The sequence below is a fragment of the Asparagus officinalis genome, chromosome 7 (assembly GCF_001876935.1).
Source record: "Asparagus officinalis chromosome 7, Aspof.V1, whole genome shotgun sequence".
Lineage (NCBI taxonomy): Eukaryota > Viridiplantae > Streptophyta > Magnoliopsida > Asparagales > Asparagaceae > Asparagus > Asparagus officinalis.
In genome coordinates, this window is record NC_033800.1 from 1,393,537 (window position 1) to 1,413,146 (window position 19,610).

Here is a 19,610-nt window from a genome sequence, read left to right on the forward strand (position 1 = left end):
CACTGATCAAGTGGATGAGTTAACTTGATCGTTAGAGGAACCACGGGGAATCAAACATGTCCTCTCCGAACCCTGTCTTCTCGTGAGTTTCTATTTATGTAGACTCATCAAACCAAAAACCATGTTCTCTTATGAATTGCTATTTGTACAGATTCATCAACCCCACTCAAAGATTCAGACATAAAATCGAGGAAGAAAACTGATAGGTTGGGGGTGGATACCAACCTCCGGCGGCGGAGGAGCTCCGACGAGCTCCAGGATGGCGGCGGCGAGGTCCAGGCGACAGGCGGCGAGGTCCAGGCGACAGGACAAGCTCGAAGCCTCGAGCTCTGCGTTCGTTCGAAGCTGGCGTCGATGGCGAGCTCTGCGTCGATGGTCGAACTCTGCGTCACAGGATCGATGGCGAGCTCTGCGTTGCGATGGCGAGCTCTGCGTTTTTGGGGGGGGTCCGAACTTGGCGTCCAAGTAGCCGCTGGCGACAGGCTGTCGCCAGCTCCTCCTCCTCATCCGCCTATAAAAGAAACCCCCAGCTTAGGGTTTTGGGTTGCTGATTCTTCCCCCCTCCCCTCCGATTCTTTCTCTCTGGCGGCGGCGGCGAACTGCCCTAAAACGCAGCAGCGTTTTCCCAAATCGCAGTAGCGATTTCGATTTTTCTCCAGCTCTCAAAGGGGTGTTTTGAGGGGAGATTAAAAGAGAGATTAAGAGAGAGAGAGAGAGAGAGAATTAAAGAGGAGTTTGATTGTGGGGTATTTATTCTCAAGTGGGTATTGAAAGGGTTCATACCCTGTTATTATTAACACTGTAGCTACAGTGTTTATTTGAGAAATCCCAGTTTAGGGATCTGCTCCTAAAATTGTAATTTCTTGTTGGATTAATAAGAAATTTACTGTGTGGCTCCCGAGGACGTAGGCAGTTGCCGAACCTCGTAAATCTTGGTGTACTGTTCTCTATACCGCGTTTCCGTTGCATTAGGGGATTTAGGCGTTAAATTCCCAACAAAAACAACCCATCATCAATACTTAACACCACCATCTAACCGCCGATATAACTGACTGCAGATTTACCGACTGGACAAGGGACAAGCATTATTATGCTACTGTGTTTTTCTGTGAGCAGGTGATGGACGCGTCATGTCTCAAAATGGAGGCTCAAAAGTTGACAGGCCAGCCACACTTCCACAATTGCAGATTACCCATTCACATACAATTTTTACCTGGCTAATTGAGCATGTTATTTTCCCCTCGGAACAAATTAACGGAAGGATGCTTAAAACAAAATCACCGCACGAACTCTTTGCTAGAATTTGCTATGCTTCTTACATGTATCTGGATAAGCATCAGATGCTGAAATTCAATTTCAGTTTCATCATTCTACGCCTAATATTGATATTTCTGGATAATAAAAATAAAATAACATAAAAAACAATTATGGAGGATTCATTGATATTTCCATCATTGTCCATCTTCACATTGACGTGTATTTTATTAGACTGCATCTCACCTGCATCTCTTGATACATTGACTCATTCAAAAATCAAATCCCTCGCGTAACAAAGCAGTGAAAGAAAGACCGCTGCTGAAGAGGGGAAAAGGTGAGAAGGGGATTAAAAAGTGAAGAAATATGAGCAGGAACAAGACTACGCTGGAGTCGGCTCCTCTGCTGGCCTAGTCTCAATTACTTTTTTCTTGCTATCTGCTATATATTTCCATCCACGTTTGTGAACTCCACTGATTTTCACAGGAGCATCCGCCACTGCTATGCCTGCACAAACAGAGAACATATGAGGATTGATTGCAGCTGAACTAAGTAAATTTTGATTCCCATATGCAAATGAGAAATAAACTAAGAACGCAGATATTTACACATAACAAAATAAAACCCTTACTAGACACATTCATATATTATGCGAAATACTTCGACTGATGTTAATGCCTTGTGCATTTTGAAAATATTTTTGATATAATTATTCAATTTCGTGAGGAAGGAAAAGAAAGGTAGAGATAATCAAATCTATACGATAGCACATCAAGCGGGTCATGTCATGCAAAACACTAAAGGCACCAAGATTAAGATAGATTAAGATAATCAAATCAGAGAGCAAATTGAGGGCGGTACAGTTATACCAATAAGACAAAATGTCTCTCCCTAAAAGGGACAATATAAAGGAAGTCGTCCACAAGAGAAAACAAATGCAATAACATTCTAACTAATTTATATAGGATACGTGCAAGAGCTAACATTTAACTCAGCAACATACTAGAAAGCTAGAACTCCCAGTACTATCTTGAAGAACATAATGCTTGTGCAGGCATTGACAACCTTAATCAACTGCATTAGTACCTTTTAATTTGTGTACCCTTTTGTGAGACAATAAATTACCATAGTCTCTGAACAAAGAACTTAAAACAAGCACGATCGAAAAAATTAAAAGAGAGCAAGAAGTACAAGTAAACAGGTAACCTCAGGTTGACGAGGTCCTATGGTTTTGCTCAAGCTCATACCATCAGTGGGTCATTATCTGTTTCCCTTCATACGCTAAAGTCCAAGCTCTCCCTTATGTAGTCCTTTCTTACGCAGCGTTATCTTCCCCATAGTGGCTTTGGTATTGGGCGTACCAAACGGAGCCTAAGGAGAAAGCAAATTGCATGATGTCCAATTTACCCTCAGTGTTAATTGTTCATTGAGATTATTAGAGGCTTATAACCCGTGATTTTTGTCCATTTTCCTTTGTTTCGACCCCATGCTAATAAGAACAATACTTTGAAACTTCACGATTTTCAAGCGCGATAATCAATGACTACATTCCATTCTAGCCTGTTTCGACCAAATATCAATTAAGTACGACATCTTCAAAATTCAAAATTTTTATGGGCTATAACGCACTATTTTTTTTTTTTTTTTCGTTCATTTCAACCCAAAGACAAATAAGCATGTGTACTTTAAATTCATGATTTTTATGGGTTATAATCCATGATCTTTATCCATTTTCATTCATTCTAACCCAATGATGATTAATTACACATACTCAAAATTCCTGATTTTTATGAGCTATAATTCATGATTTTTGTCCATTTTTACCTGTTACAATCCAATAGAAATTAAGTACAAGTATTTTAAATTTCACGATCTCATGAGCTATAACCTACAATTTTTGTTCATTTCGCTCTTTTCAACCGAATGAAAATTAAATATACATTATTCAAAATTCATGATTTTCTAGGGTTTAACCCATAATTTTTTTTCCCTTTTATTTTCCAGTCTTGATCAATTGGCAATTTATCTGCTTACATGAAAAATTAGGGATTTTCATGGGCTAAATCAATATTTTTTTATTTTCGTTCGCTTCAATCCAATGGCAATTAAGCATGTGCATCTTAAATTTTGCGATTTTCATGAGCTATAACCAATTATTAGTGTTCATTTTCGCTTGCTTTGACCCAAGGTTAATTGAAAATGATAATTTCAAAATTCACGATATTCATAGCCTGTAACTCGTGATTTTTGTTTATTTTCGTTCATTTCAACCCAAGGTTAATTAACTGCACGTACTACAAATTCATGATTTTTATGAGTTATAATCCACGGTCTTTGTCCATTTTTGTTTATCTCATCATAATGACAACAAACTACGCATGCTTCAAAATTCAAAATTCACGATATTCATAGTCTGCAACTCGTGATTTTTGTTTATTTTCATTCATTTCAACCCAAGGTCAATTAACTACGCGTACTACAAATTCATGATTTTTATGAGTTATAATCCACGGTCTTTGTCCATTTTTGTTTATCTCATCATAATGACAACAAACTACGCATGCTTCAAAATTCGTGACTTTTATGGGCTATAATTCATATTTTTTCCATTTTCGTTCTTTTGACCAAATGCGGTTTAATTATGTGTACTTCACAATTTCACGATTTCGATAGACTAATAACCCATTATATTTATCCATATTTGTTAGTTTCAACCCAATGAAAATTAAGTACACGTATCTCTAAATTTATGATTTAATGAGCTATCACCCACAATTTTTATTCATTTTCATTCGTTTCAACATAACAACAATTAAATACACACACTTCAAACTTATTACTCTAAAGGACTAACCCATGATTATTTTTCAATTTTGTTTGTTTCTATCCAATGCCAATTTACTATACATACTTAGAAACTAACAATTTTATGAGAAATAACTCACAATTTTTGCCTATTTTCATTCGTTTCAATACAATGGTAATTTAGCATGCAAATTACGATTTTCATTGGCTACTCAGATTATTTTTCATTTTTTGTTTGTTTCAATCCAATGTGAACCAAATAGAGGGCTTTCAAAATTTCAAAGTTTTTATGAGTTATAACTTATAACCCATGATTTTTGTTCATTTTTGTTCATTTTGACCCGAAGGCAATTAAAAATATGTACTTTAAATTCATGATTTTTATAGGTTATAACCCCTCATCTTTGTCCATTTTCCTTCATCCCAATCTAATGACAATTAAGTGTGCATGTTTGAAAATCACGATGTCATGAGCACTCACGATTTTTGTCCAATTTTGTTTGTTTGATCCAATAACAAATAAGCATGCATACTTCATCATTTATGATTTTCATGGTTAACCCATGGTTCTAGTCTATTTTAACTGTTTCGATCCAGTGATAAACAAATGTGCATAGTTAAAAATTAAAGATTTTCATAAGCTTATAATCCATAATTTTTGCCAACTTCCATTTATTTTGACCCAATGGCAATTAAGCATGCATACTTCAAAAGTTCACGATGTTCATAGGCTCTAATACGTCACTATTGTCCATTTTTATCTGTCCCGACCCAATGTCAATTAATTATATGAACTTCAAAATCCTAGATTTTTCATCAGCTATAACTCACTATTTTTATTCGTTTTTGTTCCAATCTATCCAAAGTCAATTAAGTATGCGTACTTCAAATTCACGATTTCTACATGTGATATCCTACGATTTTTGTTGATTTTTGTTTGTCCCGACCCAACGACAATTAATTATGCATACTTAAAATTTCATGATTTTTATGGGCCAAAACCAAATTTTACTGTCTAGTTTTATTTTTTATCAAATAGCAATTAACAGTGTTTTAAAGAAAGCCTTAGGCGGCCGCCTAGGCGAGGCGGTGCCCAAGGCATCTTAAAAAGCCCCGAGTGGCCAACTTTAGGCGCTGGGAGCGCCTACACAGCCGCCCAGAGCTAAGCAGCCCGCGTAAGCGGCCCGCCCTATAATTGAAAAAAAATCAATCTGGGCGCTGAAAAACCCAAAACCCAAACTAAACTAAATTATAGTAACCCTAATTCTCACTCACCCAACGTCGCCACAAAATTTCCATCGACCTTCAAGTTCTGTTACTCATCGAAGCTCTTCGAACTCGTCGAAGCCTCCCGTGGCCTCGTTGACTATCAAAGCCTCGTCGAAGTCGCCTCTGTCGAAGCCTCGTCTTCGATCTCGTCGAAGCCTTTCGTCTTTGATCTCGTCTTCGATCTCTGAGCTCGTCTTCGATCTCGTCCTCGATCTCGTCGAAGCTATTCGCTTTCGTTCTCATCTCTGAGCTCGTCTTCAATCTCCGAGCTCATCTTCGGAACCAAAAATTTAGTCGAAGCCCTTGGGAGTCAGCGTCGATCTCTGGAACAAGGTAAATGACTAAAGGGCCAGACTTCTTAAATATAAGAATAATTTAACAGTACTTAAAGTTTAAATTTAAGTTAATATCAAGGTTATCAATAGCGGATAGCGTCGCGTAGCGGTGAGGCATCGCTAAGGCTATTTCGGGCTATTGCGGCAAAATAACGGTAAAAAGCGTAAAGTCAAATAGCGATCTAATTTAGATATGTATAAATACTAAAAAAAATTAAAGAAAAATCTAAAAAATCTAAAAGTACATATTGGATGATTTAAAAAGATCCTAAACATGAAATAGACATGTAATCATCACGTAATACCGAAGATGACTGGATGAGTCAAAAAATCGTCGTCTTCGAGAAGAAGAGCTTAGCGGTGACAGGACTACCCTAAGAGGAGCTCATGGTGAAGGGGGTGAGAGGAAATATCAAGGTAGGTGCCAGAGGCTATGAGAGGTGGTGGAAGTATGCTAAAAAACACAGGAGACGGTGGAATGTAATGGTCAAGAGTTGAGTTTAATTTAAAAAAAAAGTATCAAACCGCTTTTAAATAGCAGTCAAAAATCAAATTTCGAATGCAATCGCTCACTATTTATTGTTATGACACACTATTGTCCGCTTTTGCGAACAGACACATTTCACAATATACCACCGCTATTGCGCGATAGCGTAGCGGGCGATAGCGTTGGGAGAAGGGACCGCTAACGCTATTAGCGCCGCTATTACGGGGCTATTTATCGTTATTTATAACAGTGGTTAATATTAAGTTAACAGTAATTTGAGTTAAATATAAGATTAAGTTATAAGTTAAATATAAAATTAACTTAACAGTACTTAAGTTTAATTGTTTAAGTTAATATTAAGTTAACACTAACAGTAATTTGAGTTAAATATAAGATTAAGTTATAAGTTAAATATAAGATTAAGTTTAAGTTAATGTTATTTTAACAGTAATTTAAGTTAAATATTAAGTTTAAGTTAAATATAAGATTAAGTTTAACAGTAACTTATAAGTTAACAATAAATTGAGTTGAGAATGAGTTTTTCACTGTTGAGATGAACTTATATGTGTTGGTATTTTTGTATTTATGCATCTTTGATCGAGTATATATATATATATATATATATATATATATATATATATCACAATTTAAAAAATAAAAAAAAACGTCCAGAAACCGCTTAGGCGTCCTCCTAGGCGTCTAAGCGCTGGGCGCCAAGTTCGACGTCTAGGAGCGCCCAGCGTTTAATGTAGCATTGGCAATCAAGTATACTTAGCAATATTTTTCTGCGACTTTCAGTCGTTTTGACCCAATGGTCATTAATTACGCATATTTTAAAATTTGTGATTTTCATTGGCAACGATTTTTGTTCGCTTTGACCCAATAGTTAGTATGTGTTCTTCAAAATTCGTGAATTTTTTTGGCGATAGCCTAAAAGTTTTTTCTACTAATAACTATTAAGTTTGTGTTCTTCAAACAATGCGATAAATATGACCATGTTTGTTTATTTTGGCACAATGTCAATTAATTATGAGTAATTCAAAATTCCCAATTATCATAAGATATAACTCGCTGGTTTTGTTCATTTTTGTTGGATTCGACTCAATAACAAATAAATATGCGTAATTCAAAATTTATAATTTTCATGGGTCATATAACCAACGATTTTTGTCCACTTTGTTTTTTGTGCTTTTCGATCCAATGACAATAAAATATACATACTTTAAGATTATCGCTTTTCATAACCCAAAGACAATAAAATATACATACTTTAAAATTAACAATTTTTATAAACTATAACATGCAATTTTTTAGTTCATTTTCGTTCATTTCGCCTAATAGCAATTATGTGTTCATACTTCAAAAATTCATGATTTTCATAGGCTACTATAACCTACGATTTTCTTCCCTTTTTTGTTGGTCTCAACTCAATGGTAGGGGGCACTTAAAATTTGGCAATTTTCAAGAGCCATAACCCATAATTTTTGTTCATTTTTGTTTGTTTTAATCTAATACCAATTAAATGTGTACTTCAATATTCTAGATTTTCACAGACTATGACACATGTAGTTCACAATATTTTTTGCCATTTTGCTCATTTCATTAAAATGATAATTCATTATCCACACTTAAAAATTTATGATTTTTCTAAGCTATAACCCTCGATTTTGGTAAATTACATTTGCTTAAATTCATATCACTCAATGCAAAATAAGTATGCGTACACCAAAATACACGATTTTTATGGGATAAAACCAATAATTTTGTACATCGTTCTTCATTCTGGACAATGCCAATTAAGTAGAGGAACTTCATAATTCGTAATTTTGATGGATTAACCCATGATTTGTGCATTTTCAACTTGTAAATTAAGCACGCATATTTCAAAACTCTAGAATTTCATGCGCTAACATATGTTTGTTTGTCCATTTTGTTTTGCTTCAAACTAATGACAATGAAAAATATGTTCTTCAAAATTTCGCAACTTTCATGGATAGCTTATGGTTTTTATCTATTTTCATTTGTCACAACTCAATGACAATTAGGTACGCATATTTTAAAATTCACGATTTCATAAGCTATAACTCACGACTATTGTCAATCTTCATTCATTTCGATACAATGGCAACTAAGTACGCATACTTCAAAATTCTTAATTTTCATGGGCTAACCCATACAGTTTGGAACTAATGAAAATTAAGTACGCATACTTTAAATTTAGCAATTTAAATGGGCTATAACCCTCGATTTTTTCCATTTTCGTTCATCGTGAGCCAATTGGAAAGGGTCCTCCGTACAATAAAATTAGCAAATTTCATGGGCTATATAACCCATAATTTTCGTTATTTTTATTTTTTTCACCCAATTACAGTTAATTATGCGTACTTTAAAATTCATGATTTTTATGTGCTATAACCCATGATTTTTATCCGTTTTCGTTTATTTTCATTCAGTAGTAGTACGCATACTTTAAAAGTCGTGATTTTCATGTGCTATTACGGTATTACCCATGTTTGTTGTCCATTTATGTTATTTTCAACTCAATGAAAATTTAGTGCACGCATTTTAAAATTTATTATTCCATGAGCTATAATCTACGATTTTTGTCCATTTTTCTTCCTTTAAACATAGTGGCGAGTAAGTGCAACTTCAAAATTCATGATTTTTATGGGTTAAACACACGATAGTTATTCAGTTTCATCTATATTGATCCAATGACAATTAATTAAGGATATACTTGAAAATTCTCAATTTTCATGAGCAATAACTCAAAAATTTTGTCTAATTTCATTAGTTTCAGCCCAACGGCAGCCAAGCAGCGTATTTCAAAATATAGTGTTCGTTTTCGTTAGTTTCAACCCAATATCAATTAAGAATGCATAGTTCAAATTTTGTGATTATTCAATGGTTCTTATACACTATTTTTGTCCATTTTCATTCTTTTCGACCGAATGACAATTAACTTCATGGTCCCTATGGATTACAACACACGATCTTTGCTCATTTTGGTTGATCCGACTCAAAGGCAATTAAGTATGCCTGATTCAGCATTCATAATTTTTATAGGCTAACCTATGATTATTGTCTGTTTCGCTCTTTTAACAAATGACAATTACATGTGTACTTAAAAAATTCACAACTTTCATGGACTAATTCACAATTTTAATTCATTTATGTTTGTTTCTAAGTATGCGCACTTCAAAATTCTTGATTTTCATGGGCGCTGACTCACGATTTTTTTTTTTTTGCATTTTTATTTGTTTTGATCTATTGGCAATTAATTATCCACAACTTTTGTTTATTTTCGTTCGTATCGATCCAATGACAATTAAGTATATGCACTTAAAATTCACGATTGTTGTATATTCTAACCACAACCTTTGTCCATTTTGGTTGGTTCACCAAAAGGCAATTAATTGTACATACTTTAAAATTCATAATTTCTATAAATAATAACTCATGATTTTCATCTATTTCCTATTTTTTTGACCAAATGTTAATTAAGTATGCATACTTCAAAATTTTAAGATTTTTATGGACAATAACTTATGGTTTTTGTTCATTTAGTTGTTTTCAATCAAATGGAAATTAAGCACACGTATTTAAAAATTTGTTATTTTGAGCTAGAACCCACAATTTTAGCTCTTTTTTGGTTATTTCAACTGAATGACAATTAGGTACATGTACTTCAGTTCATGATTTCATAGGCTAACCTATAATTTGCGCCTATTTTTGTTTGTTTTGATCCAATTGAAACTAATTGTGCATACTTTAAAATTAGGAATTTTTATGAAATACATAATCCACGATTTTTTGTCTATTTTCATTCATTTCGACCAAATGACAAATAAGCATGAAAACTACAAAACTTTGTGATTTTCGTGGGCTATGACACATGATTATTATCTATTTTCATTTGTTTCGATGCAATGTCAATTAAGTATGTGAACTCCAAAATTCATGATTTTCATGGCACGCGATTTTTGTTCATTGAGCTGAAACCCATGAATTTTGTTTATGTTCTTCATTCTAACCCAATAGCAAACTTTAAAATGCATGATTTTTATGAGCAAACCCACGATTCTTTTTCATTTTTTTGTTTCAATCCAAGGACAATTAATTATACAATACTTAAAATTTTAAAAATTTGCGACTTACATGAGCTAACTCACATTTTTATCCGTTTTACGTTCATTTTGACCAAATGACAATTTGATATGCATATTTCAAATTTTTCCGATTTTCATAGGATATATAACCCATTGGTTAGTGTCCATTTTCCTGACGAATGCCAATTAAGTACAAAAACTTCAAAATTGGCAATTTTTATAGGCTATAACTGTTTTTGTGTATTTCGACTCAACAGCAATTAAGTATGCGTACATCATATTTATAATTTTTATGATGTTATATGTTGGAATCATGACATACAACGCAGCGGAAAAAGCATATCATGACTATTAATCAAAATTAATTAAATATTAGAAGAATACCTGAAACGCTTTTCAAATTTCTACAATAACCTGTCCCGAGATCAATCCGAAATAGCTTCCTCAAGAGAAAAAGCCTCCAATTGAAATCCACCCGTCACCGTAGAGGAGCAATACTGAGAGATAGGTTCTCAAAAATCTATTTCTTCATATTATCTTCATAAGATTTTGAATTTCTTCTCTTAACCTCTCATAAGGCTACATATGAACCCTATTTATAGGATTACACTAGTCTTAGAGATTTTAACTTTAAACAATTCATAATTATCTAGAACTCTATCCATAACAATTAAGGATAGAATAGATTTGTTCAAAAACTTTATCCATAACAATTAAGGATAGAAATAGATTTATTCAAAAACTTTATCCATAACAATTAAGGATAGAAATAGAATTGTATTGCATGTATACCTCTTCTAATGACATTAGTGAGACCAATTGGGTCCCATATCGAGAACCAATTATTAATCAAATTAATAATTTTAATTTAACAATCAAATCCCTATCCGACCAATTGTTCATAAAAGCTCTTCCATAATATGGGATTAATTATTAATAAATAATATCTTACATTCACTCCCTTCCAGTATCATTTATTTTAGGCAACTTTTTTAAGCAGGACAACTCACCTATTTGCTCATGCCTAAATTTGCAATTCCCATGAACATAAATAAAAATTATTTTGAAACATCAAAATGTTTTATTTTTTATAAGAAAATAAATTTTTAAATTTTTTTTTCAAAAACACCTGCCGGCAGGAATTTAATAGCTTCATGGGAATGCATAATAATAAATTAACTCATCATAATGAGCATACTGGATCCTATCTAGACATCCATCATTTTCCTAAATGAAATTTAGCAACCCAATGTTTCAGGTTGTGTAGCGCTTGCTAAACAAGCTTAACCATCACATCAAAGCATACTAAATTATCAAATCGAAAATGATAATATCATCAAGTCAAAGGGACCATGTAACAATTTGAACTCTCTATCTCTTAGGTGACTCATCCTAGAGAATTCAAATACGGTCTAGTGCTACACACATCATAATGCGTGCTTATGACATACACCCGGAGAATCTCCATTCTCGATGGTTGAGACCCACCACCATATCTCATATATCGGTGTCATGCATAATAACCTGTTATAACAAAGTTATCCTTTACTAGTTATAGGTTAAGCACAAATTTAAGAAATTTCTTATCCCCGATTTCCGCTATCCGATAAGAATTTTGGTCGTCCGATAAATTGCCGATAACCGATATTTAAAACCTTGATCATAATGCGTGCTTATGACATACACCCGGAGAATCTTCATTCTCGATGGTTGAGACCCACCACCATATCTCATTTATCGGTGTCATGCATAATAACCTGTTATAACAAAGTTATCCTTTACTAGTTATAGGTTAAGCACAAATTTAAGAAATTTCTAAGTTAGATCATATCTCCAAGCAAGTGACCATCACAATGCATGATCTAACAAAATAACTTCTAAGGATATATATAACAATTATATAAATAATACCCAAATTATGTGCAACAATTAAATTTATTAACATTACAATATCATTACATAATTTATATTGGATGTTCAAGGGCAAATTATTATTACTATTCCAGCATTATAACCCATGATCATCATCCATTTTCGTTTGTTTCAACCTAATATTTAACTATATGCACTTCAAAATTCGTAGTTTTTAAGGGCTACAACTCATACTATTTATTTATTTTTATTCTTCTGATTTAAATGGCAAATAAGTATGTATACTTTAAAATTTCACAATTTTATTTGTTTGTTCCAACCTAAAGCAATTACATTAGAACTTCAAATTTTACAATTTTCATTGACTATATAACTCATAATTTTTTTTCATTTACGTTCTTTTCGATCCATATTCATACTTAAAATTCATGACTTTTATGGGCTATACCCACAATCATTGTTTATTTTTTGTTCGTTTCAACTTAATCACAGTTAGCTATGCATACGTTAAAATTCATGATTTTTATTGGCTATAATCCATAGTTTTGTCTATTTTTGTTCTTTAGACCAAATCACTCTCTATATAAAGAGGCTAAGAGTTGCCTGCTTTTTCATGTGTCATGTAACACTTCGTTGATGGTATTCAAAATTAAAACCGGGCCTCGCAATTTGGTCCCTCAATGAACAAATCAATTTACAATCAAAATAATATTCAAAAGCAGCACTTATAGTCATACAATGAGTAAATATTTGATTATAGAAAGAATCAAAAGCACTTAAGATCAATTTACTAGATCTTCTTGTGAAATTTATTTTTCTTAACAATTACACTCATCTTTAGTTGAACTTTTATAGTGCAAACCATAGTTGATGATTCAAATAAACAAAAAAATGCAAGAATCCATCAATTGCATAATAGAGCAATTTTAGATAGAAAAGAAACATATGCTACTTATTAAAGAAAGTAAATCATAAGAAATTGTGACAACATATCCTTAATGAAATATGCATAAACTTTGTGATTCTCAATTTCTCTCTCCTATCTTAATGTCCCCAAAGAAACAAAGTCTATGCTACACTAACAAGTTTAAAATATTCTCTAAATCATTAAAATCAATTCTACAAATATATGCATAGTTTATCTAAATCTACACTATATTAAGAGCAATATGCATGTGCATTGCATATGCCCTCCTCACTAATAACAATTAAGTATGCATACTTCAAAATTTCATGATTATCATGGTAATCTCATGATTTTTATCAATTTTTGTTACTTTTGACCTATTGCTATTAAGCACTGTTTTAAATATCGGCCGATAATCGATATTATCGGCCGAGTTATCGGATTTGGGAGCTCTCCGCTAGGATAAATTGGATTTTTAATCGGTTATCATTTTTGTAGGTTTATCGACGATTTATCGGCGTTATCGGTACTTATCGGCCGATAAGTAAGACTTTTTTATCGGGATTATCGGGATTATCGGCCCATTTTGACTAACATTATATTTTTTTCAAGGCTATGATGCAAGTTTCGCTTTCTACAATTTGTTAGTGATTCTAAACATGATGATTTACATTTTGGTATGTTTATATTTCATTAAGCATGATTAGATTATATTTTTTAATTGTTATATTATATATACACATCATCCAGTATATCACTCCGATAAATACTATTTATCCCCGATATATCCCCGATTTCCGCTATCCGACATGGATTTCAGCCATCCGACATGAACCCGACATCCGACATTTAAAACCTTGATACTGGATGATGTGTATATATAATATAACAATTAAAAAATATAATCTAATCATGCTTAATGAAATATAAACATACCAAAATGTAAATCATCATGTTTAGAATCATTAACCAATTGTAGAAAATGAAACTTGCATCATAGCCTTGAAAAAAATATAATGTTAGTCAAAATGAGCCGATAATCCCGATAATCCCGATAAAAAGGTCTTACTTATCGCGATTTCCGCTATCCGATAAGGATTTTGGTCGTCTGATAAATCCCCGATAACCGATATTTAAAACCTTGCTATTAAGTAGATGTATTTCAAAATTTGCGATTTCATGAGCTATAAATTCTGATGTTTGTTCATTTTCATTCTATTCGACCCAATATAAATTAAGAACATGTACTTCATAATTATTGATTTTCATAGGCTAATCCATGACTTTTGTCTGTTTTCATTCATTTCAATTCAATGCTAATTATTAATGCATATTTGAAAAGTAGCGATTTCAGAGGCCACCAATGATTTTTTTTCATTTTTGTTCGTGTCGATGCAATGACAATTAATCATGTGTACTTAAAGTTCGCAAATTTTATGGGATATGACCCATGATTACTGTCAAGTTTTGTTAGTTTGGACCCAATAACAACTAAGTATAGAAAATCAAAATTCACAGTTTACATGGGCTATAACTCACGATTTTTGTTTATTATAAGTCGTGTCGACCTAAAGGCAATTAAGCATGCGCATTTCAATTTTACGATTGTGTTATAACTTACGATCTTTGTCCATGTTCCTTTGTTTTAAGCTAATAACAATTAATTACAGGTACCACAAAATTCATAATTTTTATGAGCTATAACCCATGCTTTTTATTCATTTTAATTATTTTGATCAAATGGCAATTAAGTATCCATAATTCAAAATTTCACCATTTCATGAACCCATAATTTTTGTTCAGTTTTGCATGTTTTGGACCAATGGCAATTAAGTATGTATATTTCAAAATTCACGATTTCATGAGCTATAGCCCATGATTTTAATTTATTTTCATTCATTTCGATCTAATAGCAATTAACAACATGCACTTAAAAATTCATTATTTTCCTAGGCTAACCCACACTTATTTCCATTTCTTTTTATTTCAATCCAACATGAATTAATTATGTGTATTTGGAAATTAATGCTTTCCATGAGCTAAAGCACAATTTCTTTTCATTTTTTTGTCTTGACCGAATGGAAGTTAAGCATGCATATTTCACAATTTCATGATTTTCATTGATTATAACTCATTGATTATTGTCCATTTTTCTTCATTCTGACTAATGCCAATTAAGTACGGGAACTTCAATATTCACAATTTTCATGAACTATAACTCACGTTTTTTGTTCATTTTCGTTTGCTTCGACCCAACAATAATAGATGATGTGCACTTCAAATTTATGGTTTTCATGGTTTATAAACCATGACAATTAATTATGAGTATTTTAAATTTCAACCTATGCTTTTCGTCCATTTTCGTTCTTTTAACCAATTGTCAGTTAAGTATGTATACTTCAAAAAAAACACGATTTTCATGGACTTTAATCCATGATTTTGACCCTTTTTTAATTTCAATCTAATAGCAATTAAGTACGCGTATTTCAAAATTTAGGATTTAGTGAGCTATAACCTACGATTTTTTTCATTTTCATTTCTTTCAACCCAATACAAATTAAATACCCATATTTTGAAATTCTTGATTTTCATAGGCTTACCCATGACCTCTGTCCAATTTCATTCATACAATGACAATTAATAATGTGTACTTGAAAATTAGCAAATTCATAGGCTAAACCCATGCTTTTTATTCATTTCGTTCATTTGGACCCAATGGCAATAAAGGATATGTACTTTAACATTTCGCGGTTTTTATGAGCTTTTTAACCCATGATTTTTGTCCATTTTTGTTGGTTTGGATTTTGTACATTTACATTCTTTTGAGAAAATTAAAATTAAGTATATGTACTTTAAAATTTCACGATTTTCATGGACTATATCTTGATTTGTCATTTTTCTTTGTTTTGACCCAATGACAATTAAGTATATGTATCTCAAATTCACGATTTCATGAGCCACAACCCACAATTTTTAACATTTTTGTTTATTTCAACTCAATGCAAATTGAGTACGCATACATCAAATATCAAGATTTTCAGCATTGGGAATTTGAGCCATCTACAGACCATGTGAGTTTTAAGGGGTTTTAGCATGTAAATTAGTTCTATTTCCTTAGATTTGGATTTAGATACTCTTTATATTGTGATAGGGTCCTTTTAGTTTCAGATTGATTAAATGAGTAGTCAAATTTGTGTTTATAAGAGATATGGGTTCTCTCCCTCTGACAACTAGCTTTTAAGGATGAGCTCTCCTAGATCTCTTACAAATGATACCAGAGCAATCCCATCTTCCCAGCTGCAAGTGAGTGACATTGGTGGTGATGTAAGTATTACAATAATCGACCGATACTGGACTAGTGCAAAGCCAGTTACCGTGGGCTAAAGCAACTTTTACCCATTTTCATTTGTTCGCCCAAATAGCAATCAAGCATACGTACTTCAAAATTTTTGCGATTTTCATGGGCTAGAACCCGTGATCATTATTCATTTTCGTTCGCTTCAGCCCAAACATAATTAAGTTTGAGTGCGTCAAATTCATGATTTTCACGGGTTATATAATCCAAGAAGCCTGAGCGAAGCACACACATAATAAAGTAGGATTCGAGGGAAGAGCTCATTGATTGAGGTGGCGAAGAATTAGTTGTTGATGTAAAATAGCAATTTAGTTGACTAATTGGGAGGAAACTGTAGCAACGTTTATACATTGAGGAAGGTAGGAGCAGCAGGTTACGGAATTATATATCACCAAGCTCATGATCATGGTCTGTGCAGGATAAATTTTGAAGGATATGGAAAAGATGCTACATATGTACTCAAGGGACATATAATCATATATGTTAAAAGAGGTCAAGTTAAGGTCATAGAAAAGCAGCATGAGAGGTAGACGAAGTGCTCTGTAGGAGTCAATGCAGAGATGTATGCAAGACTTCATTTCATCCACTTAAACCAGTTGATTCCTGTGGACTTCACCAGTGTAGAAACTCAGACATTTCCACACCAGTAGCTCAGACTTCAACACATCATATACAACTAAACACCATAGATTATAAAGAGAAGGTTATACAACGATGCCAATTCAAGGTAGAATATTAAAGCTTGTCATACTTAGTGATGCTATTTACAATTAATAAGCACATAAAGTGTTTTCTGATAACCCTGATTCCACTTGGATGAATACTTCCTAGTTCTAGTTAAGTGTAGACAGACAAGAACTTTGTGCACCTCCGAACCAACCATCATCTTCTGCATAACATATCTAATTCTAGAACGAGAAAGGGAAAGCAAAATTGTCTACTCCCTTCTATCTCCTTCTAAAAACTTAATCAATGTCAATCAAATAAAGTTGAAATCAGCTATCACCGTGTAAAGTTCTATGCAATGCATCTAAAACTAGTACCACTTTCAATACAATCGGGCCATAGGTTTGAATCGGATAACTAAATCCTAATAAATTCTTTGAGTAATACCATATACATACATTGCTGAGTATAAACATAAAGGGAAAATTATGAGAAATTAGGAGAAATAAACAAAAAAAAAATCACTCACCGGCCTTGTGACGAATCCCCCAAGCCTTGCCATGTCGTCCATCCTAATTTTGCCATCGAACAAGTCCAATCAAAATTCCTCAAAAGGGGAAACAAAATCAAATGAAAGAAGCCAAAAGATAGAGTAAAACCTTGTAGAGATTGATCTTCGTGATCTCGTAGGAGACATCCCTCCAGTGACTCTTGGCCATCTGGAATCCAATCCCCCAGTTCGGCAAGAATTGTGCCACTTCGAAAAGGTTCTTCTTCCTCCGCTTCGATTTCCTCGCCTCTGCCACTTCAGCAGCAGCGGAGGAGGCGGCCGCTAAAGACGGAGGAGCAGAGGTGCTTAGGGTTCTGATAAGGTTGAAAGATCGCCGGACAAAACTGACGGTGTTCTCTGTCATTGATCTGCTCGCCAAGGCCGCCATTGATTTGGTAGGTGTAGCACCTTTTTCTGTTGTTTTGGGGAGATGAGGGTTTCTAGGCTGGGTTTTGCGATCAGAGCTCGGCTCCGCCTGCTACTTGATTTGATTTGCTGATAAGGCTTTGGGCCTTCGCCCGCCCCGACCGCGTAAAATTAATACTATTCAAAGGACCATTTATGGTCAGTAGAAAGATGAATGGCTAATAAAGCAAATGAAAACCATGAAATTAGATAATAATTACAATAAGATGTAAATCTAAATCTAATTGCTAGAGAAAAATACAGGACCAATTCGTAAGCTTATGGTGTGTTTGGCAACAAGAAAGTAAATAGACAGTGAATAAATAATTAGATAGTGACCGCACTTTCCATTCTTTTTCTTGTTTGGCATTTTAGAAAGTGAAGGAAAGTGAAGAGGTTCTACGTCAGCTTTTTAACTATTTCACTTTCTTAAAAAAAAATTAGAAAGTGAATGGAAAGTGATGTGAAAGGAAAGAAAAAATAATATTATTTATTTTATAAAAATCTTCTAATTTTAGAAAATTATGGTTTTTTTTTATTTTTAAATCACTCAGTGCTTCTTATTCTCCTGTGCACAAGAGTCTTCTTCACAACTTTTAAGTATTTATTCCTTAATTTCATTCCTACCTAATGCTACAGAAGACGTTAGGCAGACTAGACGTTCAAGCCGGGGCCTAGCGCCTAGGCGTTTGCCTATTTTTAAATTTATTTAATTATAATAATTCATAAAAATATGCATTAAGATTATTTAAAATTGCAAAAAAAACATAAATAACAAGCTTAGATCCATAATCAACTATGCACAAATACGTAAATAAAAGATTCAAATATATCACATAACTTGATCTATTAAGTATTAACATCTATTTACTATTTAGTCATCTCTTCTATAAGAGTATATGTAAAATTGAACAAGATTTTAATCTCAATTATTAATTACATAGATTAACTAAAATTAACTAAATAGAAGTTGAACAGTGAATAAAATTGAACTAAAATTGAACAAGATTAAACTAAAATTAGAAACAGTGAATAAAATTGAACAAGATTAACTAATTAACTAAATTAAATTAATTAATCGAACTAAATTAAACTATATTAACTATCTTACTAAATTGACCAGTGAAAAAAAGATGAAAATGTTACTTACAGAAGAGAAGAGGCGGGAGAATCGGGATCACTGGCGGCTAGCGGCGGGAGAGGAAGGAAGGCTCGAGCGGGTTTGCTGGCTGGCGGGAGAATCGGGGAGAGAGGTGGGCCGCAAGGGAGAGGAGGCTGCTGCGGCGAGAGAAGCGGAAGCGGAGCGCGGCCGCAAGGGAGAGGGAGCTGCTGGCGGCGAGAGAGAAGCGTGGAGCGCGGAGCGGGAGCGGGAGCGGGCCTAGCGTGGGAGCGGAGGTGTCGACTGGCGGCGGAAGTAGGAAGAGGTTGGGGGGAGCAGTCGGGAGTTGAGCTGCTTGTGAAGGAGGCGGCGGGAGTGGGAGAAAGAGACAGAGAGAATAGGGTTAGGTTTGGGTAATGCGTTGCGAGTCTGGGTCATGGGTTTGGGTTCGAGTTCGGGTTTAGGCCCTGTAAGGGGTTTAAAAAGTTATTTTTTGG

At 33.7% G+C, this 19,610-nt stretch overlaps 1 protein-coding gene across 1 annotated transcript; it reads right to left on the bottom strand.

The window, feature by feature from the left end:
• Positions 1,397-19,192, bottom strand: LOC109848188. Its single transcript, XM_020417569.1, has 4 exons — positions 19,165-19,192; positions 17,719-18,152; positions 17,589-17,631; positions 1,397-1,761 (listed from the first exon to the last, which is right to left on the bottom strand). The coding sequence occupies exons 2-4, from the start codon at positions 17,995-17,997 to the stop codon at positions 1,637-1,639; spliced, it is 447 nt and encodes a 148-aa protein (XP_020273158.1). The 5' UTR covers positions 17,998-18,152; positions 19,165-19,192; the 3' UTR covers positions 1,397-1,636.

Coding starts and splice junctions, on each gene's coding strand:
- LOC109848188 (XM_020417569.1), bottom strand. CDS start 17,997: ATGGCGGCCTTGGCGAGCAGATCAATGACAGAGAACACCGTCAGTTTT. Junction 17,632..17,718: donor CGAAGATCAATCTCTACAAG/GTTTTACTCTAT, acceptor TGGCAAAATTAG/GATGGACGACATGGCAAGGC. Junction 1,762..17,588: donor GGGGATTCGTCACAAGGCCG/GTGAGTGATTTT, acceptor CTGTTTGTGCAG/GCATAGCAGTGGCGGATGCT.